At 39.7% G+C, this 23,217-nt stretch overlaps 1 protein-coding gene and 1 pseudogene across 1 annotated transcript; one reads left to right on the top strand and one right to left on the bottom strand.

The window, feature by feature from the left end:
- Positions 1–12,068: 12,068 nt before the first annotated feature.
- LOC138031623 (uncharacterized) lies at positions 12,069–13,494 on the bottom strand. The gene is made up of 2 exons (XM_068879284.1): positions 12,715–13,494; positions 12,069–12,551 (listed from the first exon to the last, which is right to left on the bottom strand). Exons 1-2 carry the CDS (start codon positions 13,492–13,494, stop codon positions 12,069–12,071), a joined length of 1,263 nt encoding a protein of 420 aa, XP_068735385.1.
- Positions 13,495–13,640: 146 nt separating this feature from the next.
- LOC138031624 (ATP-dependent DNA helicase RecQ-like) lies at positions 13,641–21,129 on the top strand (annotated as a pseudogene).
- The last annotated feature ends 2,088 nt before the right edge of the window (positions 21,130–23,217 follow it).

Raw genomic sequence — 23,217 nt, forward strand, 5'->3', positions numbered from 1 at the left:
CGCGTATATGTCTCTTTGTTATGCATTCCTATAAGTTTCTTTATATGAAGCATTGTTGGTCAAAGAATGGGAATGAAAAAGGCTTCAAAGCGAAATTTGCATATTGTTAAAACCTCACGCTGATAAATGAAAGCTATCATATTTCGAGTTTTTGATCACTTCGCAAATTCACCAACAAACTTGCTCGATCTTAATCTACCAAAAATGGGAAGAAAATTGAAACAGTCGCTTGAAGTCCCTATTTCAACACGTGAACTTTATGTTTTTACAAGGAAAGTTCTGTGTTTCAGCACGTGTCGGCAAGTCGTTTGTGAAATGTTTATTGTCTGAATTTTGTGTTCTTTAAGATCCTCGTCGAAAAAATGATATCTCCGGTTATATTTGACACAGATCCCTCATTCAAACGGTAAAATGCTCTTTCTTTAGCCAAATAGTTGTTGATCAAAGTTTCTATGGCACACTGCTCATGTTTAGTTATTTTTTGCTTCATGGTAAAGTTCTGTGTGTCCGACCTATGTCTCGCGGCAAGTCGCTGGTGAGATGTTTATTGTCTAAAGCCAGCGTTCCGAAGACCTTGTCGAAAAAATGATATCTCCGGTTACATTTGACACAACTCGTTCATTCAAACGGTAAAATGTTCTTTCTTTAGCCAAATAATTGTTTATCAAAGTTTCTATGGCGCCCTGCTCACGTTTATTTCTTTTTTGCTTCATGGTAAAGTTCTGTGTTTCGGCACGAGTCGGCAAGTCCCTTGCGAGATGTTTATTGTCTAACGCGTTCCGAAGACCTTGTTGAAAAAATGATATCTCTGGTTATACTAGACACAAATCGTTCATTCAAACGGTAAAATGCTCTTTCTTTAACCAAATTATTGTTTATCAAAGTTGTTATTTTTTCTTCAAGGAAAAGTTGTGGAGGCAAACAACGAATTGACCGCAGTTGGTAAGAACTTACTTGAAATGATCACCGTGGTCACAGAAACAATTTATTCTAATCGATTTCAATTTACAATTACAGGACTCCAGAAACTCCTGCATAGCAAGCTTGGTGTTCGCTTATCAACAGCTACGATAAAACAAGCAAGGAAAAACTGGGATGGAGAAAATGTGGGCCTCGGTATTGCCAAATTGTTCGGCAAGCAAATTGCGTTGCCCGCCTTACTTTTGCGCAGCAATGTTTGGACAACAATGAAGATTTTGACAACATCATCCTCACTGATGAAAGCACAATCTGGTTGGAGCGCCATGGAAAAGTATGTTTCAGAAAAGAGGGAACACCTGGCAAACTTAAGCCTCGCGGTAAACATCCTTTCAAGGTGAACATATGGGCAGGCATTTCAAAGCGGCGTGCGACTCCTGTCCCCATCTTTACCGGAATCATGAGGAAAGAGTTCTACGTCGGGGAGATACTGGAAAAAGTGCGGTTGCCTTTTACACAGATTGCATTCCCAGATAGTGACTATCGTTTCCAGCAGGACAACGATCCTAAACATAAAAGTAAGTTCATTACCCTTTCTTTTCTTCCTGTTGACACAGCAGCACAGTTTCTTTAGAAACTAAGCCTTTCATTCTATTCCAGTATAAACTTTAGACTTTACCAAAGACGACGGCTCTTAATTATCCAAAACATTTCTTTTTATTGTAGGTAAACTGGCAATGGACTTCGTGAGAGATAAAGGGATAAAGTACTGGCCAACACCTGCCAAAAGTCCCGACCTCAATCCCATCGAGAACTTGTGGCATGAGTTAAAACATTTTCTGCGTGTCGTTGTAAAACCCATGAACAAGGAGGAGCTGATTCAGGGGATCCACCGGTTCTGGGACACTGTCACTCCAGAGAAGTGCAAACGATACATCGGCCACCTCAACAAAGTGCTCCCAGCTGTGGTTGAGCGCGAGGGGAGAGCTTCAGGCTACTGAAACTACCCCAACCCAAACAAACGGCTTCTTTAGGAGCCACCAAATATAATAACAGTCATGACCAACAGCAAACGATAATGAGATTATTACCCCATCAGTAGACTTAAAAGTCCACATTTAGTTGATTTATCTGCAAGGTTCTTTTATGCTTGGAAATTCGGGACGCGTCGGCAAGTCGCTTAGCATTCAATAGTTCACTACAATAGCTCTCTCGTTTCTATGAGTCCTGTTCTCGGGAATCTCAGCGGAATCATGACCAGGCATTGCCAGATGTCCATAGCGGCTGCCCAAGACTGGGACAGTGTGTTTGCTCTTGATAGATATTGCATGGTAGAGCTTCAGTTTTGGAAGGATAATCTCCGCTTTGTGAATTCCAAAACTGTTTCTGATTTGGCATTCCCTTTCATATCCATTTACTTGGATGCGAGTAATGTAGCTTGCGCAGGCCATATTGCTGGGAAAGATGTGCACGCTCACAGGATGTTTACCAAAGCAGAACGCCAGGAGAGCTCTACTTACCGTGAGTTGTTAGCTGTTCAGTTTGTTCTTAGTTCGTTTAGTTCATTCCTTCCTAACTCTAGGGTTAAGTCGTTTACCGATAGCCAAGGGGCGGCTAGGATTGTGCAAGTTGGCAGCATGAATTTCAATCTTCACAAGTTAGCCTCCGATATTATTTCGCTATGTTTTAAGATTGGAATTTATTTAGACATTCAGTGGGTTCCACAATCACTTAATGAAAAAGCCGATTTCCTTAGCAAGACTGTGGATTAGGACGATTGGGAGCTTGCCCCTGGGTTCTTTCGGCAGCTGGACGAGCTTTGGGGACCATTTACGGTTGATTTCTTTGCCACCCACTACAACAAGAAGGTCTCAAAATATTTTTCTAGATTGTGGAATCCTGGGACAGCCGGGGTTGACGCGTTTTTCCAAGACTGGCTACATGAAAATTTCTTAGTTGTGCCACCGGTCATACTCTTGTCTAAAGTCCTTATTTTCATGTTTCGATGCAATGTCAGGGGGACATTTGTGGTTCCTTACTGGCCGTCCGCGCCTTTCTGGCCTTTGTTGGTTCATAAGTTTTGGGACTTCATTGTCGATTATTCACTTTTTGAGGGACGGTTAGCGTTGCGTCAAGGTCGTAATACGAATTTTTTTTTTTCTTTTTTAATTTTTTTAAATATAATATTCCAATATAATAATTACACACACAATAACAATAATGATATACACGATACGTCTAGAGGTCTTGAATGTGATGGAGGATTGCTTTCCATTTCTCATTATGACTATCTACAATATCATTTTGCTCATCTATGACATGCTCCACTTGACAAGCAATTTTTATTTTTGTTTTTAGAAGTGAAAGGGAAGGATTCACTTTAAGAAGTCTACATTGGAAAATAACTTGTTTACCTAGTAATATAATATGGTTAATCAGTTGCGTTTCTTTTCCAAAGAGCCCAAACATTATACTCACATCTGTCAAACACTGGATTGTCGAAAAGTAATTTTTCAACCATTCAACTACAGAAAGCCAAAAAGCACTTGAAATTGGACAATGTATAAATAGATGCTCGAGGGATTCCTCTGATATTTGACAAAAAGTACACAAAGGTGAACCAGCTATTCCTATTACGAATTCGCTTTTAGGTTCAGCCTCCTGGGACGGCTTAATCCTTGCTGTGAAAGTTCAATTTTCTCAGAGCGCTGATAGTAGGATTCCAAAGTGACCTTGTTGAGAATGACTCATGGCGAGGGCTTCTTGTACTGTGAACCCAGTATTACAGATCTCGGATCGATAGACCAGTGCTTCTTGAGCCGTTGGCACTGAGTGTTCATGCATTTTTATGCCGGTTGGCAGTGTTGTTCGAGCCGGATGGCAGCGAACTTGAGCTGGGTGGCAATGACTATTTTGCTGGGTTAGGGATTTGTTTACCCCCCCCCCCTTTCCCCCACCTCACATTATTTTTTAGTATTTTTGTTTTCCTCAGGACTTGATTGAAGCTTCCTATTGGGGACTGACGTGTAGGGACAAAGACGTACAATCGTGCAGCAGGTTTTGGTTTCTAGAGCCAATTCTTCTGTTAAGAGATATGTTGCCCAGTATAGGTATTTCTCCGTGAAATTAGTCCTGCCTTGTGTTAGTTTACTCGTCTCAGAATACTTGTCTCATCTTCATGAAACTAAAAGATCCTATGCTGTCGTTTTGTCTGTGCGTTAAAGTGGGTCCATGATCTTATTCCTTATGGTGCACACGGTAATCCGGTCGACACTGTGCCAAATCACAGCCTGGTTCGGGCCAGCAAACGAGCTTTCAGTCGGCCAGTCAACAAAAAGGAGCCGACAGGATACATCGTATTTGTGTTCACTTTGCTCACGAAGGCAGTAACCTTAGGGATTTACGTACAGCTTTACTGTTTGTCTTGGGATTTTATGGTCTCTTTAGGATCAATGAGCTATTGGATGTGCAAGCTTCGGATATTCTAGTTCACGACGATCACCTAGAGATTAATGTTAAGAGTAGTAAAACTGATCAATTTAGGCAAGGTAATATAGTATTTATTGCTAAGAGTGGCGGTGCTACATGTCCTCACTCATTATAGTCTTGATATCTTTCCGCAGCTGGCATTGATCTCAATTCATCAGTTAACATTTTCAGAACACTTCAACCTCATAGGAAGGACAATTCGTATACTTTAGGCCCTAGGAGGCTCACCTATACTAGGTGTTAAGGAATCACTTTTGGCTATAGGAGTAAATTTGGTCAGTTTTAGCACCCATAGCCTTAGATCCTGTGGCGCAACGTTTATAGCTGACAATCTACCGAAGTCAGGTTCTTCTGACAGGTTACTCATGCTCCACGGTCGCTGGAAATCAGAAACAGCTAAGAATATGTACGTCAAGGATTCCTTAGACAGTAGATTACAATTGACCAGGTTGTTCCCTACTTTTGGTGTAGAAGAAATTAACTTATTTTGTTTTTCCTTTTTTCCTACCTTATACAGATATATCTTTATATATTCTTGTAACCAATTACTTTGGCTTGTATAACGTGTAATGGCATTAGAGCATCGTCGGGCAAGTGCTTTCACTCTGCCTGCCTTATAGTTTGTGTCTTTTTCTATGCGTCAGCGTTCTGGAGAAGGAAATATTTTTCCTTCGAACAAACGTAGTGAGGGAGTAGGAAAGGTGGGATTGTTGAAAGGGAAACGGTCAGTGCATCTTGGTTGTTCCTTGTACATTGCGGAAGAAACTGATGTTTACTCTGTTTCCAAGAATGTGTTGCTTACCAAGCTTTTCTTATGAAAAGGCCACAACAACACCCAAAGGAATGTCACAGAGAATCCCTAAGAACAGCGCATTTGAAAACTTTTAGTTGATACTTGCGCAATATAAATGAATAAAGTTAAAGTTAAAGTTAAAGTTTAAGACAAAGGAAAATCCTTCCAATCAAGCTTGAAAAACTTTACATCCCGAGAACAAAGCACTGATCCTTAGAGTAATTTATGCAAGAAAATGGTGCCAAAGAGAATGTTTGGAGGGAAAAATATGCCTTAATTCAAAAGCGTTTTTATCAGGATTTTCATTGAAAATGGTGGGTTTTTTCAGTTCATTGTTTCAAGTAATGGTGACGTTGCATTTCGCTTCTTTGCCCTCTTGTTTTTGACCTTTCTTGCGTTACTTAATCGTATTCCACACTTCCAAGAAAATGGCATTCAAAACATGAAGTTCTAAGCATAATAATATTATGCAGATTAAGAAATTTACTAGTCATGTGATCCTTGGATAAAGAAGGACTCCTAAGGAATCCACGATTTCAACTGCTTTTAGCCCTCATTACTATTCCAATTTCATGGGCAAGAGTCTAATGTTCTAAAAACATAGCATCATCTTCAACATATGGCTTGGCTGCATTTATTATGCGAAATACTTACGAAAGGGTGACAAAATGATAAGCATGTAGCTAGAAAGGTACACAAACGTTAGAGTCAAGTTTTTGTGGAAGACAATGGAAGTTCCACGTGTAGCTTGGATGTCAGAAAAAAAAGGGCGCACAAATCACCTACTTCGACTCCTATAAACATTTAGGGAAAAGGCCATGGAATTTTTGCAGTGAATGGAAGTATAGAAAGTGTTTGTTCAGCCCAAAAGTCGCCTAAACTGGTTCCTTTCCCTAAAGTCAACTTTTTATATTACTTTCCTGAACCAGGAAGAATGCAAAACAAAAAAGAATTATTATGCAGCCTATGTTCAGTAAGGCTTATTCTAAATATCCAAATTAGTGAAAGGGTTCACTAATTTTGGGCTTTTACTGTTAAAAGAAAGGCTGTGATGACCATGCCTTGTTATTTTCCATCTCTTTTTCTCTGTAAGTCACTCTTAAAGTAGCATGCTCTCTTGTTTAGTCTCTCTTTCTCTCTCTTGTTAACTGCAGCCTAGTCGAAACTGTAATTGGAATTACTACTAATAGGTTGCATTCTTAACCCAGAATAATGCATGAATGTGAGGAGATTCTCTTTGGAGAAGTTCAACTCTACAGAAAAAGTAAACTATTTCCCCAATAGGGGGAGGTAGGAGGCAGTTCTTCAACACGATGGTGCAAGTGTGGTGTCTGCACGTTCATGCCTCAAGACATAGAAGATAAGTGCTGTGGACAGTGAAGATGCGTAACAATGCACACAAGATTCCAGAAACTTTGCCTTGTTCCAGATGTCCTCTGGCTTGCAATTCATAACAGCACAGACATCCGGAATGACCAGGAGGGTAACAGTACCAGATCATTTAGGAGGGCCGGTTACAGGCAGTTTGTCATTGACCATTACAGGATCTTGGGGAGGGGGAAAAGGAAGGTATGCCCTTGATGTGTTGTGAAAACTATTTGTGCACATTATCCCTCTCAGACTGGAATTTACATGGAATTTAGGCATGAGTACGCAACTATAGCAACCGTTTTATATACTGTATGTGTTATTGGTGTACCAGGGTTGGAAATATAGTTTAGGGCATATTGAGCAAAAAGTACAATGTAATTTTTTCATGACTGTGGAAAGTGGTTTGCTTTTGCTTTTGTTTTGAACTTTTCATTATTCTCTTCTGGGAATCATTCAATAGCTGGAACCCATGTTTACCCAAACCATGGTCAGAGTAGAGGATTCATCATTCAAATATTCTATAGTTATTGCTATTATGAATTTCTTTTTTTCGGTGAACTGGAGAAAACCAGTCAAAGAATTACAATATTCCCTCTACTAATTTTCCCAACTTATTGCAACTTTGTAATAAGAGCGCTTTCCTTTTCTCTGAACTGGCCGGAGAGACCCATCAGTTTGCGAAGAAAATGCAACAATTTGAAGGGATACTTGCATGATAATCCCTCGCATTCTTCTGGAGGAGTATATCATCCTCGAAGTGTGTTAATTTGAAGGCATTGTAGAGTCATTCCCTCCAAATGCCACTTCTGTCAAATGGAAAGCGTCCTTAGTATAAGTCACTTACATTGTATGAAGGGTGTAGTTGCAAAAGAAACTGTGGTGCTGCGTCGGTAGGGAAGTAGTATACAAAAATTTGGTTTTATCAGCAGAGTTGATAATGTTAATTGTCCACCGTAAAGAGATTCAGAAAGCTGTACGGTGGCCAATTTACATTATCAACTCCGTTCATAAAACCAAATTTTTGTACACTTACATTGTAGTTTGTTTAGTAATGACTATTAAGAAATAACCTGTTTTACTGTTGAAAGTTGGTCCTTTGATCAAAATATCCTTGTCATACTTCTCTGCATTTACATTTTGTTTGTAGAAAATCACTCATTATTTTGTAAAACGAGATGCTTCTGTTAAGCATACACTGGGTTGCCTGTGGTACGTGTCACAAAATCAGAAGGCACTGAATTGTGTGGTATTGAAATACAGCATTCTAGTCTCTAAAGAATAACAAATAAAAGAGAAGCGAGAAACATTGGCTTCTGAGCTGACATGTTGATAATTTTCAAGTTCCCTTACAACTTCTTTTCACCACAAGTGTGCCCTACTAAACTTCACTGAAGTTATTCCCTGTTCAGCGGGATTAGTGTCAGGATGGGAGACCAAAACAATAAACCCCTCATAAAAAACAGAAGCATCTGACTGAAAATACTATTAATGCTAACAAATGCGAACTCAGCAAGGTACAGATTTTGTTAGCTTGCTTTATGCAAAACAAATACCGATGAAAAAGCAAATAACTATTGATACACAGTTTTTAGAAAGAGCAGAAGGAAGTTTCCGGGACGGTCGATCGTGAATAAAATATTTACAACATGAAAACAACATTAATTTTCAACCGTGAATATAGAATATAAAAAGTTACGATCAGCGACAAACATTTTGGGAGATTTTTGCTACGTTCAAGTAAATTGCAAAATCGAAAGTGACATGGCCAGAATTGAGCGGGCGCCATGATTAAGTTACCGCGGCATGTTTACTCACCAAACAGTGAAGCATCTGTGTCAAATGGTGGCAAGATACCGGGTTTTTGTAACTTTCTTTTTCTGTCAAATGAAATGAGCGAAGTCAAAACAAAGATCACAATCGCCCAACTGTTGTTTATGCAAAGTCAAAATTCACTCTCCAAGATGCGTACAACGTTATTTATCACCAGGTAATTCCATCATTTTGGAAATAGCAGCTACTTTATTATTCATCTGCGTCACAATTTTTCACTGATTTTGGGGCTCATTTTGTTGAAACTCAAAGCACGCTTCCAACAGGCCTGTGAACCCTTCCTGCTTACAGAGCAATACTAAAAAACCTCTCCCATATCACATTTCAACCTTAAGCTCGAAAATTCAATACACAACGTGATATTATAATTTACAAAGGCAGAAAATATCACAGAATCCTTTTCCAGCGAAAAATCTATTGAAACAAAGAACATATTTTCTCTTAGAGGCGAAAACCTCTTCCTATAGACCTTTACAAGGTTAACACCGCCATTTTGCCGGGGGTGCAAAACTACTGGGGCGAGCGCGCGGCCAAACAATAAAATGCAAATGACTGACTCATCGAGTTGCAATTACCTGCGAAGAAATATCGAAATATCTTAATCTAGGATCAAAACACGTGTACTGAAACTGTTAGTTTGAAATCCTTTTCTATTTCTGCCGCTACCACTCCGGTAGAGCGGCCACAAAATTATTTGTGACGCCTTGACAAGCAGAGGAAGTTCTTGAATACGACGACTTCCTCGGTTGGACTGTTTCCTCGTTAAAGGATTTTCTTTCCCTACGGGGACTCAAGCAAACGGGCAGAAAGTCTGAGCTGATCGCTAGAGCGTTTGGAGCCTACGAACTCAATGTGCCTGTGAAGTTTTCCCAGGAGCAAATTTATCAGCAGATAAAAGACGAATATTCAAGGAGGCTGACTAAAAATGAAATTAAGAGTGATCCAAACATGTTACCGAGTGACGCTTGGATTGACGACGTAAAGGAATGGCCAGAGGTCGATGATGGCAAATTGTTCAGTTATATTTTGAGGACTAAAGCCGTAGATGTCGACTATATTGGAAAATACAAGGATCAGAAGGCCTAATCTTATTGGATGAGTGGCTTTGTAGACACAGTGTTCTTTGCTAAATGCCCAATTAACAGCAAGCATGTGTTCTTGAAAGGTTCTGTATCCCCTTCACAAAAAATTCGTGATGACCCACATAAGGTCTGGGTTTGTTTAGAGGGCACAAAAAGTGAATGCAAAATCTTAACCTCTTGGTGTACATGTACAGCAGGTACTGGTGAAGTTTGCAATCATGTTATAGCCTTGCTATATAAAGTAAATTTTGCACACAAGAAAGCTTACATATCTCCTGCATGTACAAGCGTTCCACAAGGATGGAACAAAGGAACTAGAAAGGATGTAGCTCCAACTCAAATAAAAAACCTTGTCTTTCGTAAAGACAAAAAGACTTGGGAGGACAGTCCCAAAGAACAGGCAGCCAATTTAACTTTAAAGAACAACTTTGACCCACGAAAGCCCCAGGATAGGCAGCTGACCAATGAAAGGGTGTCAGCTCTTATCAATGGAGTAATTGAGAATGTCCCATGTGCTTGTTTACGTCACTCTATCGAGCACAATAAAGATGACGGCCTACCCGAACCTCTTCCTCAGAGAGCCCTTAGCTTCATGTCATCCCAAGAAATGAAAGGAAAACCATTGGAACATACCGGTCCACTCTTTTTAAAAGAATGTCAGATGACGAGTGACCAAGTGAAAAGGGTGGAAACTGAAACTCGTGGCCAGAGTAACAATGACTCTTGGCATCAACAAAGAGTTGGGAGAGTGACTGCGTCGAATTTTCACAAATTTCACAGCAAGGCTCAAACAATCATCAACAGAAAAAGTGAAAATGACAAAAAACCCATTTACAGTTCAATGGTGTCAAACCTGTTGAATAAAGGTGATTATGTCTCACATATGCCACAGATAAAGTGGGGAATGCCCATGAAAAGGATGCCATAAAATCATTCATGTCAGATGTGGCCTCTCAACATGATGGTGGCCTACAGGGCTTTAGACAGTGTGGATTGTTCATCAAACCCAATCACCCCTTCCTTGCGGGTTCCCTGGACGGCCTGTTTTTTTGCCATTGTTGTGGTCTGGCAACACTAGAAGCAAAATGTCCCTACAGTGTGAGAAATGAAAATATTCATGAAAAAAAGACATTTGACCGTGTGGAATTTCTTGAAGATTTTAATGGAAAGCCCCGCTTGAAACGCTCGTACAAATATTACACCCAAATGCAAGCTCAGATGTGGGTTTGTGGTGCCAATCATGGCTTCTTTATTGTTTGGACTCTGGGCGGCCAACCATTGTATGAACGAGTAGAACTAGACTTGGAATTTTGTCTGAACGTTGTGAACAATATCACTCTCTTTTACAAATCGTTTGTATTACCTTGCCTGTTAGGATACAGGGACATTTTTGAGTGCCCAAAGTGTGACAAGGTTATTTTGGAGAGTGATGAAATACGTGATTCTGCAAACGAAAACAGTGTATGCTGTGACAGCTGCAGCACTTGGTGGCATTTGCCATGTGCTGAACTCAGTGTGAATTCTGCAGATGCACTCGACTCTTGGATTTGCCAGAGCTGCCTGGCTGATGCAGCAAACATACATGATGCTGGGGATGATGAACTTGACTTGAACTTACCTGAGGAAGAAGAACAAACTGATAACTCAAATACTGTAAATCATGTCTGCCCAGTTTGTTGTCTTGAGAGTATCCCTGTGAATGGAGAACATGTTTGCACAGTCTGTAAAAAAGCTGTCCATGCTTGGTGCAGTAACCATGAGGACATAACAAGTTCTGCAGACCTAATTTGTAATTACTGCATTTCAGATTAATACATGTACTGTACATTGAATTTTAATTACTGTTCACAAGGAGAAGTTTCACCACATGGTCACATACAGCTGTAACTAATCCCAAACATCAAATTGACAAAATCATAGATTCACAAGGTGTTAAGAACTTTAATACACCAGTCCAAGAAGTACATGTATAACCTACAAAATGTTTTAATTGCATCATGTAATATTTTTCTACATGTAGAAACAATTTAAGAATGTTGGATGCATTTTCATTTCTACTAAGTTAGACATGGAGAAAAGTCAGAGTTATTTACACATTTCTATATATTTTTTATAGCCACTTATTGTTTAGTATTGTTTTGCTGATGCATTTTTTATGAAATGTTATGAAAATGTTGTATGAACATTCCTGTTGCTACGGTTAATTACGCACATTTCTAATAGCAAATTTCAATTCCTTAATCAATTTAACATTATGTAAATACAACTCGATTTGGAAATAGACCGGTATTTCATGATAATTTAAACAAAATTGTTTTGTACAAAAAGTAACATTTCATTCACTCATGGAAGGACTTCCATTCAAAGAAAGCCAAGTTCATTAGATAGCTTTTGTGGGGACTGTTCAATCTGAACTAGAAAATGCAATGTATTGCTCTTATTCCTTGAAATACACAACGATGACATCTATGTACAGTGTAGTAGTAGTTTCCCATTTCATTGACATGTTAACAGTTCTCAAATGAACCTGCCCCAGTCTCTAAACTGAATATGTGGTCACCTTGGCACACTTGTAAATAAAAATATCAAACACAGAGTGGTGGAAGAAAATTGCACAATGCACAGCAGACACGAACAATATCATCAGCCAGGGGAAGCAGGGTAATAGGCAGTTCATTTTTCAGAATAAGAAAAACTTTGAGCCGTCCAATAGCTTGTTCAACATAAATTCTGACATTCGCAATGTTTGATGTCTCTCTGACATCACGTGGTAGCATTTGCCTAGATGATGCACAACTAGGTGGAATGCATAATGTTGCCATGTGCATCATCAAGTCCTCTCGGATTTTAAAACCTCTGTCTGCCATGACTTCATCGTAAGGCTCAATCATTTTTAAAAACCCACTATTCCTTACAATGAAAATATCAGATGCCCTGCCTCCATAACATGGTGAAACATATGAAATTGCTCCATTTGGGGTGATGGCAACAAGGACTTTGAAAGTGTAGTGGTGCTTGTACTCACGTACTCCATAGTGTTGCTGCCAGGTCAAGTCCACTTGGAGTTTCTGTGAAGCACTCAAAACAGTCAATTACACATCTTACTTTGGGATAAAGCATTTTAAAACAGTATGGGAGGGTTTTCTTGATCTGTTGTCGACTAGGCCACACAATTAAAACGGAGAGTTCCTTGGACATGAGCTTAACCCAAGTTATAAAAACACTACTGACAGTGGAAGCTGACACATGGAACCTGAACCCCAAATCAAAAGTTAGAAGAGCTAGTCTTAGTTTCATAAGAGTCAGTAAAAACTCCTGTTCAAGTCGAAGCTTCCTCTCTGGCCCAGGTCTTCCTTTGAGATAGCCAGTTGCTAACTCAAAAGGAGAGGGAGGTTGAGACGATTCTTTTCTTGTTTGTTTTCCACCCCTCCAATATTGCATAAACCGAGCCTTTGGGCTCAAATAATCGAACAAGAACTCGAATGCTTTTGGTGATGGCAGACCTGTGTAGACTTTTACTTCCATTTCTCTTGTCAACTGTTCGAATTGCATTGGAACTGAAACGGAGTAATCTGCATCTGCTTCCATTTCTTCATCATCACTATCACTCTCCTCAGGATCCTGCTTTGACTCCTTGGAGCTAGGGAACAGGCTTCTTGCAGAACCAGCTTCTTGTAACTTGTTCGCTTTCCTTTTCTTGGGTGATTTTTTCTGCAGGTAATCCGAAACATTCATAAAAATAGACGGAAAATCCGTTTTAGGGTTTTCAGGAGTTCTTCGTCCACATGGGAAATGATTTGAACACACGAAAGTCCCACTAGCACCAGGGGAAGGATTGAAGGAATCACTTCGAGTCTTCGCCACTTGTTTTCGCCATATTTCGGCAAGTTTAGGGTCGGTTGGCCACTTGTGATATACTAAATTCTCCACATGTGATCTGACAAAAGCAAGGTCAGGATATCTTTTATCATTATCGCAAAAACCTACCGCACAACGCGCGTGTTTTGGCATGTTAACAGATTATTCAGCCGTGTCGCCATATGCATTTCATGCTCGGCCGCGCGCTCGCCCCAGTAGTTTTGCACCCCCGGCAAAATGGCGGTGTTAACCTTGAAAAGGTCTATTTCATTGCGTGCGTGAAGACAAGAAACTCAATCATGTCAAATTACAATGTACTTCAGGTAAATACAGCTCACTTTGATTTCGTCTCGACGGGCGATAGATTGTTGTCGAAGTCCAGTACTCGTCGCTTTTGAGATTCCAGGTGTTGGTATTTCACCGCCTGTCTAGTTTATCCAACTGACTTTCCATTATTGAGCTCCATAAGGGTATATTTTGTTTAAGGATCCACTAAAACGCCATTCGTGTTACATGACTTTCGATGCCATTGCAGGCTAAGTTAATGATTCTACTGTGTCCACCAGAGAAATTTACGCAGTTCCACTACCCTCTCGATCCTAAAAAAATACGCGCAGAAGGCTCTATTTACAAAGACACCACTTACCAGGGGAGTGACAGGCAAGACTTTTACCGACACGGAAAAAAAAATAATAATAATAATAAAAATAATAAAATAAAATAAAATAAATAAAACAAACAAACTAAACGCAGACCTCGACTGGGTTTGCCATAGGCAACCCTGAAATTAAGTCCAAATTGTTCTGTATTTTGTTGTGATTTAAATTTTTCTTCCATTTTCAAACCAATTCGGTTTATACTTCCATTTGTGTCAGATTATGGCTTCTCAACCTCATTAATAATTCATTTAATTAGCATAAACGTTAGCCAACTTTGATCCCAAATATCTCTTAAATTACTAATTGCCTTAAGAGCTTCTGCCTGAGAGACCGGGGCAGACTTGGAAATGAAGGTCCGCCGATTTCGCTTAAAATTGGTACACAAAGTACTTACATCGACTTATGTAATATGCCAAAGTTTCAGCTTCAACAACTTTTTTTAGCCGAGTTCTGGATATCAGCCCCTCAGGGGTCCCCAGAGGCTGATTTTCAGTGCAATTTTGGCCACTTTCAAATCTCTCTTTTAGCAACATGAAATTAATTTCAGGCAAAAACAAAACCATCTTTGTAAAGCCCTATCCTTAGGCTTTTATGGGTGAGAACATTAGCTCATGGAAATTTTTTCGCTAGCCTGTGGCTGTTATCACAACTTGGTCATATTTGAAGCATATGGGAAGCAACCGGAAATGGCCTGTTTTTCAGACCAAATATTTTCCATGCCCATGTTTTATATCTTGAGGTCTTAGTATCCCTGCAAAGTTCAGCCCTTAGTTTAGTAATATCAGGAAAAAAATACTAAGGTTGAGGCTTTTTACTAAGAAAAAAACTTAGGAGAAGATGGCTAACCAGGCCACTTCCGGTTAAAGTTTCAACAAAGCGTGTCTGCAAAAATCAGCCATTTAATTTCGATTATCTTTTTTCCTTCCAAGTTATGGTTAAAAGAGACTCTGAAGTTAATTGTCACCGAGAAGACTTGCCGTTAATAAGAATTTTTTATGTGATTGTTTTAGGACCGATCAGATAGTGGTCCGACAGTGGTTATAAATTTCTTGGAAGAAGTCTTGAAAATTACGGACAATAGAGCCACTGCGAAAACTCTTTATTTACCTAACAACACATCTCTTGCCGGTAAATCACAATGCACAATTGCATCTTTTTCGTCCAAACTGCAATGTTAAGTTTATCTCCTTTGTTCAACTCGTTCAACGTATCACGTCTGTGGCCCGTAGTAATGAAGCGCTAATTAAATCAGGATACAAGCAAGCTTTGTAGTTCCATTCAGTAGTACTATAACCCACCTGTTTGGGCTTTAATATTTTCTGAAGAAAAAAGAACTTATCGGTCTCTTTAAAAGCAACTACAACATCTGTTGTGACACTACTTGAGAATCGTTTTGAACCTTTAAGAAATTTCGAATATAATTAAAGCTAATCGTCTAACACAAATTGCAGTCACTCTTCCAGTCTATTTGCAAAGTGTCTGGATAAATTCCCTTGCAAAAAACGCTTACCTGGCTTCACTTTTACAGACATGCCCCTTTCCTAGAATCCCTTAAAAGTGAGGTAACATTATGCACCTGTCAATTGAAAACCCCACCCCCACCCCCCCCCCTATCCCGGAGAAGTATGGGGCATTGATGGGGGTTACTAAGGGTTTTGGCACCTTTTTGTGTCCGATGGGGTGGGGGATTTGTTGTTTTTTGTTGCATCAGTTTTGCCCGTGTGGTGGGGGATTACTAAGGTTTTGACATTTGTGGACGAGCGAGGACTGAGGCGAGTGAGTAGTATCCATGTGCTTTCTCATCCCCAAAGGCGGTTTCAAGATGGACGACATTAACGTATTTTGTTGATTTATATTTTTTCCAATTAAACTGAGAGCTCAAGAGCAGAATTGCAAGTTTAAATGGTACCACTTTTCCTGCGCTGAAATTACAAGGGAGAATGTGCCAGAGGGAGAGTGGCTGTGTGGGGCATGCAGCAGGGTCTGAAGGTTGGTTGGGGCATCATTTGACATGGTTTGTCCCAGGGGTGGGGGAATTTTTTCACTTTACTTGGGGTTTACAAAGAAAACAGGGCCCATGTATATGGGGCATTATCACATTTTTTTTCTACTCCAAGGCTAATGCCCCTTACTTCCCTGGGGTGGGGGTTTCAATTGACAGGTGCATTAGAAACTTTAGCTCTAAGATTCAACTGCTGACAAGCTCCAGCAAAAAAAAAAAAAACCTTCTTGGCGGTGTACCCAGGGGAATCACACTCTGACAGCTGTAGGGCCACTAAAGTCGTGTTTAATGGATGCTTCCCTTGTGCAACCAGGATGTTCGCATTTCGTAAAGACATTCAGTAGCAGATCCAATGAGCAGATTACTTTCGTTTGTCTCACAAGGGACAGTTACTCTTAAAGTGCTTTGCTCTACCAATCTACTCAACTTAGGATAAGCTTGACTTGAAGACATTGTTCTGCTTGATTGGGATGCAGGGATGGCCAGTGGTGAGAGCACTCGCCTCCCACCAATGAGGCCTGGGTTTGATTCCCAGACTCGGTGTCATAAGTGGGTTGAGTTTGTTGGTTCTCTACTCTGCATCGAGAGGTTTTCTCCAGGTACTCCAGTTTCCCCTCTCCTCAAAGACCAACATTTGAGTTGATTTGCGTTCATTGCTAATTTCAGTTTACAGTATTCCCAATTAGTGCTCCAGCACTAGAACGACTAGACAAATAAACTTCCTTTCCTTTTTTGATGCATAATTTGGAACTTGAAAGTGGGGTAGATGCTGGAACAACAGCTCGTAGTGGGGCAGCTGATGGAGCTACAGTTGGTTGAACAACAGTTTGTCCTAGGGCAGCTGACACTGAACAACTTGAAGACTTTGTAATTGGCACTATTGATAGATCAGAGCCTGGTAATTGAGTGGTTGATCCATAGGAGCTTGGTAGAGAGTGGCTTCATGATGCCATAGCTGATAGAAGGTCCAAAGAAACAGAAGGTATTGGAAGCAGAAGAACTAAACCAACAGAACTTGGTAGTGGGAGGGATGATGCGGAGGAATGCAGGAATAAGAACGTTGTACCAGGAGGCATCATGCAACTTTGCACGAAAAAAAACGTTTCCAAATACGTGTTACAACAGAGGTATTGACACATGCCTTCTACAAGGATTCAAACAAAAAAGGGATTTGCTAACGTATTGTGGGTCAACCTCACTTCCTCTGCTTCATCACAAATAAAAATGTTAAAGAAGAAAAACTGAAGTAAATAAGTGCTCAACTATCTGTGCTCGAGGTTGGAGGTGTTAATGTGAACTGAATATCCCGCAAATACACGCTCACACTAATTGACAAAAAGGGACTAGAATTGCAAATCCACGTATACGGCATAGATGAGATAACTTCCAACATTCAAACTATAAACTTCGATGGAGTACCTCATCTGTTCAGAAACGTTACTAAGGAAGAAATAACAAGACCAATAGGAGAAGCAGACTTATTAATTGGCTTCAAATACGCTAGGTTTCATCCACAAAAGAAACAGAGCTCAGGACACCTACTGCTATTAAAAAAATCGATTCGGAAGATGCATTGGCGAAACTCACCTGCAGAACAAAGAGACAAATGAGAGACACAAACTCAACAGCGTGCAAGTACTTCATAGTACATCCTCTACCGTGGAAGACTTCTACAACATAGAAAATCTTGGGACTGCATGCATCCCAAAATACTGAAAATATTCTTTGGGAAGCAAGAACGATAGGATTAAAGAAGAGAAAGAACATGCTCTAATTGAAAAGAATCTTCATTACGATCAAGAAGCCAAAAGTTGGATTGCAGAATACCCATGGATCAGAGATCCCAAAGATTTACCAGATAACAAAAGGGTTGCTTTTGCAAAATTAATTTCAACTGAGAGAAGACTTGTCAAAAATTCAAAACATTCAAAAGTTTATAAAGAACAAATACAAGATATGGTCAATCAAGGAGTGGTGAGGAAACTAACCAAGGCAGAGGTAACAAACTAAACGGGTCCAATACACTATATTTCACATCACGAAGTACTGAAGCCAGATTCGAAGTCCACCTCTGTCAGGATTGTATCAAACAGCAGTGCAAAAATATCTTGTCGTTCGGTGACAAACCCATCCTTAGATACCCAGGGGCAGCCAGTCGAGACGGGACGTAAATCAGGACTGGCGTAAGGTTTTCAAGTAAGGCAAGAAGAATCCCTGGGAACATGCATTTAACAGATGAGTTCCAGAGCTAATTAAATTCTAATTCTCCGATAGGGCAGATATTTTCTGTAATTGTCCTTTTTCCGCCCCAATCAGAGAACCTCTTAGAGTCAAGTCAGATCGTGATTTTTTATATCAAGTGGTAAATACCACATCCAGGGTCGCCATTTTTATCACTCTTCTTGTCTGGCTCGTACAACAAAACATGCCTGCGACGAAAATTTGAGTCGCAAAGGGACCCGCAAAATACAAAATTCGACCAATTCAACCTGCAAGAATTTGGGAGCAATAATGCAGGGTCACTTGGACACACTGTTACAAGAGCCAATGTGTAATTATTGTAAAAAACATGCACCATGCACATGCACTGTCGAGTACGGGACTGCAGTAGCAATGTATTTTATGTTGAGTGTAAGTGCATGGCCCTGTACTCTGTAATCTAGCCAGATTGGAGCAGATTTTGTTCAGTGAGGACAATTATCTGTGCATGTATGTAGAAAATCTTAAGATGCTAGGTCAAACACCTTGCTTGAAAGAGCCAACTAGAAATAAATCAGGAAGAAGACCAAGGGAAGGTACTAGTAGTCTTACCAAATTTATCTCTTCGTGGTGGAGATAATGTGTCTCAGCTTAATTTTGAAGACCTTGAAAAGGCCTTAAACGAGAGTCTATCCTTATTTCCCAGTTTAAAGCAATTGAAAGCAGAACAGAAACTAGTGATAGAGAGAGTTGCCCAGAGAAAAAAAGATGTATTTGCACAGTTGCCCAGTGGATTCGGCAGGAGCTTAACTTACCAGATGCTGCCAGCCATTTACAAATATCTCCATGCTTTTGGACACAAATTTCCTGAGAATGCTGTTGTAGTAGTTGCATGTCCACGTTTGGCAATTATGGAGGACCAGGTGAAGTGGTTTAGATCCCTTAGTTTCAAGGCTGGTTTTGTTCGAGAATCAAAAAAGAGAGATCAGGAGATTTTAAAAGGCTGCATTGATTTAAACTTCCCTTACGGTAGCCCTGAATCACTGGTTGGTGATGAACGGTTCAGAGCCATGTTATCAGTCTAATACTGTTGCTATTGCCTGCGATGAAGTGCACACTGTTGTTCATTGGTAAGTGACGATATTGTGAGCAACAAACACATTAATTTATGAAGTGCAATAATTGTTGGTCATTGTTTATAGTTATTTATAGATATCATTTCTTTACTTTTCCTTGTCATATCAACAAGAATCTCCAGAGTTTCCAATAAAAATTGAGCAGAATAAAGTATTAAAGATGGGAACTGAAAGTTTGCGTTACTGTAAATGTATGTACCATTGGTGGAGGTGGTGTCATTAATTTTATGATGTCCATACATTGCCAGGCCTTGGTTACAAAAAGGTGGAAAATGGTTGTTTTTTAACAGATAAGTGCAAGCAAGGAAGCAATAACTTGAGACAATACAATAAATTAAAAAAAAAAACATTATTGTACACTAATCAGACAATCAAGGCTTTCTGAGGAGCTACGAATTAGCTACAGTCTCTTAAGTGTTTTTAGGGGAGAGAGCAGTGGCAACAAGAAACCCTTCAGAAAATGGTGTGGTCATCTGGGAGAAATCAGCTCCCTCCTTACAAGTGCACCAATGATAGCACTAACAGCACCAAACACTACTGCAACAAGAAAGAAAATATGCATCTTCTGGCCCTTAATTATGGAACTGAGCTTGTCATCAGCTTATCCAGTTGGAATACCATTGGAAAACTGGGGCTAATTGCAGTAGATGAAGCTCACTGCATTGATTCCTGGGGAGTTGCATTCAGACCAGATTATACCAGACTTGGGGAACTAAAAAGCTACGGAACTGTCATAGCCGCATTTGCTGGAACAGCAACACCTCACTCTTTACAAGTTCTTATTGACACCTTGAAACTGCAGGAATGTTCTGTCATCCAAACATCTTTTTTGCGAGATAACTTGTTTATTGAAGTATTGGACAAAAAAGACAACGCAAAACAACAATAGGCCACAATGATCCTGGAAAAATTCCAGAACAATTGTGAAATTGTCTATTGCGCCAGAAGGCAGGATGCTGTGGATGTGGCACATGAACTTAAAAAGTATGGTGTTAGTGTGACATATGTTCATGGTGCCTTGAGTGACATTGACCGCAAAAAAAATGAGGAACTGTGGAGTAATGACAACGCTAAGGTCATGTGTGCTACCAAGTGTTTTGGAATGGGAATAAACAAAGGAAATGTCCGATTTGTTATACATCTCACATTCCCAGAATTCCTTGAAGATTATTACCGGGAAATTGGTCGGGCTGGGAGAGATGGCTACCCTGCAACATGTATTACCCTGTTTAAATTTGAAAACCGGTCTTTTCATTTGCATAATATAAAAGAGATTGAAGATGAAGGAAACAAAAATCAAAGATACAATAAACTGAATGAGTCAACTTATTTCTTCCATAATTCTACAGAGTGCAGGCACGTGCAGATTCTCTCATATTTTGGTGAAGGTGCTTCAAACCCATGTGAGACCACATGTCATGTTTGTACAAATGGACCACTAAGAGATCATGGCATTCAAAGTGATAAAACAGAAGTAGCTAAATTTGTCATTCACTGTGTCATAAAAATGCAAATCGTTGGGAAAGTGAATGTGACTTTGCTCTCCCAAGTTTTGATGGGATCTGTGTCTGCAGAAATTTTAACCAGTGGACTGGATAAACTAAATGGCTATTGCAAGGCCAAGGAACTCTTGCCTGGGAGAAATGGAAGGAAGTTGTTGCTAAAATTTATATACCACCTAATTCTTAAAGGCTTCTTGAAAGAAACAATTAGTGGAGCAAGTAATTGCAATGTTGCTTTGAGTGTAGGTGATGTAAGCAACCTGCTTTCAGGTTCAGTTAAGATTTATTAACATAGAGCCACCTCACCAATGTGTGTAAATGAGCCTATAGGTAGCTCACTCAGATTTATATCCACAATGAAATGTTCCAGAAAATATCCATGCATTATACTTCTCCTTGGAAACTTGTTTGGTTTGAACCCTCCACCCCTTCAGAAATTCCAGTTTAGCTTCCTACCTTTCCTTAAATTGTTGGCCTTTAAAGGGGCTAGGTCACGCTATTTTAGGTAATTTTGTTTAATTTTGTTAATTATGAGCTCTAAACGTCAAATTGGCAGAGCAAGAGTCTTTCATTTGCAAAATCACGGCGACATAACAACTGAGAATGATTTTCAAGCTTTGTAAATGACATTTTGATATAGACTGATATAAATTTGAAAAAAGGTGGGCCGACGTTTTTCAAATTTACCCAAATTCAATCCATTTCAATCCTCTCCATTTTTGTCCATCCATGTCCCTTCTTGGCTTCCCTGTGTTTTGTTAGAGTTCTTCTATAGTTTTGAACAGTTATTTTGATATTTTAGTTAATTCTATGACCATTCGATCAGTGCTGAAAATGCCTAAAATAGCGTGACCTAGCCCCTTTAAACGCCTCCCCCAACCCCACAGAATTTCCGTATATGTATATATCACGTAACATGTAAGCACTAAAAAGTCCCCCCCCCAATTCAAAAACGCACTCTGCCATCCCTGTATACAGGTTCTTAATATAATTTTCTTTATTCGCCTGGCCTCAGTTGTTGAAAGTTCAGGTACATAGTGCTATCCACCCTTCAAACAACTGGGGCCTGTTCTGTCACTTTAGATTTTAATGCCAAGAGAGAGTGAGGGTGTCCCATGCTGCCAAGAATAAAGTTACCATCATAAGAAGTGACAGTGTTTATTCCAGAAGTCAGCTAAAGAAGGCCCAGTGGTCCACTCTGATCTTTTCAAACTTGTTTGGATCTTTGCAATGTATGTTCAATAATGGGATGTTGCTTCAATTGCAAAATTAATAGAAAAAACGGCCACCTCTTTGTCAGGGGAACACGGGCAAGATGTTTGGATCTAATAAATCTTTCCTTTGTAGGTTTTTCTTTAGGGGAGTGGGTGGGGGAACAGAAATGTAACGGCGATCAACTTGGTTTGGGTTTTCCAACACTTAAAAACTATCATGACTGGGTGCTAGTTCACAAATGCAGTCAAATCAGACACCAGTTGCTTGTATCCTGCTAGTAATGTGCTTTACATGAGAGTACTAAAAATTCCTTGCTACTTAAGTTACTTTGTCAGAAGATCAAAGTGTAAATCTGGAAAGGCTTCATACAGCTTATCTTTGAATTTATCTGCAACCTTTTTAGTACCCTTCTCATTGACATTCAAAAGGCACTTCTGCACTTTACCACCGGGTTTGCCACCACCATCAAGAGAATAGACATCAGGGGGCTCATCTGATTGGTTTCCACTGAAGAATCCGTTTTTCAAGCAGAACCACGTGCCCTTCAGTTGGTCTGGAAATGAATCTGGGATGGAATGTCTTTGTGTTGTATGTTCATGAAAACCTTGTTTTGAGGAATACGCTTTTTTGACAGCTTTGAAAAGGTCAATGCTAGACATGACTCGCTCACACATCTTTACAGAGGTATGTCTTGCAGGAAGAAATTAAGACACGTTAAGGTTTTCAAATATGGTATAGTGCAAATGCCTTTACCTGTAACTTCAGGGGAGCATGGCCTTATTACAACATCATTAATACCATCACTTTATCCTCAAATGGTTTATGCAAGCTGTTAATTTGAGCATTCCATTAATAACAAAATTGGCCAGCTCTATTTATCAGTTTCACAACAGGAACACAATTGAATGAGAATTGTAATGGTTTCAAAAACCAAAGATTTACATATAATCATCATCATCATCATCATCATCATCAACAACAAAAACGAAATTTTATACACCCTTCAAGATATTTTAATAGCAAACCATAGGTTATTAACACGGAGCCGAAACCATTCATTCATCAATGAATAAATTAGGAAGAATCGAAGGACAGTACAATTAATAATCATTCTCAAGCAATAGTGTATTGTTAAGGTTTTCCTTGCCTGATACATAGGTCTT

This window comes from Montipora capricornis, chromosome 14 (assembly GCF_036669925.1).
Source record: "Montipora capricornis isolate CH-2021 chromosome 14, ASM3666992v2, whole genome shotgun sequence".
Classification (NCBI taxonomy): Eukaryota; Metazoa; Cnidaria; class Anthozoa; order Scleractinia; family Acroporidae; genus Montipora; species Montipora capricornis.

What these genes read in the sequence shown, in the direction of transcription:
- LOC138031623 (XM_068879284.1), bottom strand. Translation starts at nt 13,494, where the DNA reads ATGCCAAAACACGCGCGTTGTGCGGTAGGTTTTTGCGATAATGATAAA. An exon ending in TCCATGTGTCAGCTTCCACT is followed by an intron (nt 12,552 to 12,714) that starts GTCAGTAGTGTT and finishes AGTGCTTCACAG; the next exon opens with AAACTCCAAGTGGACTTGAC.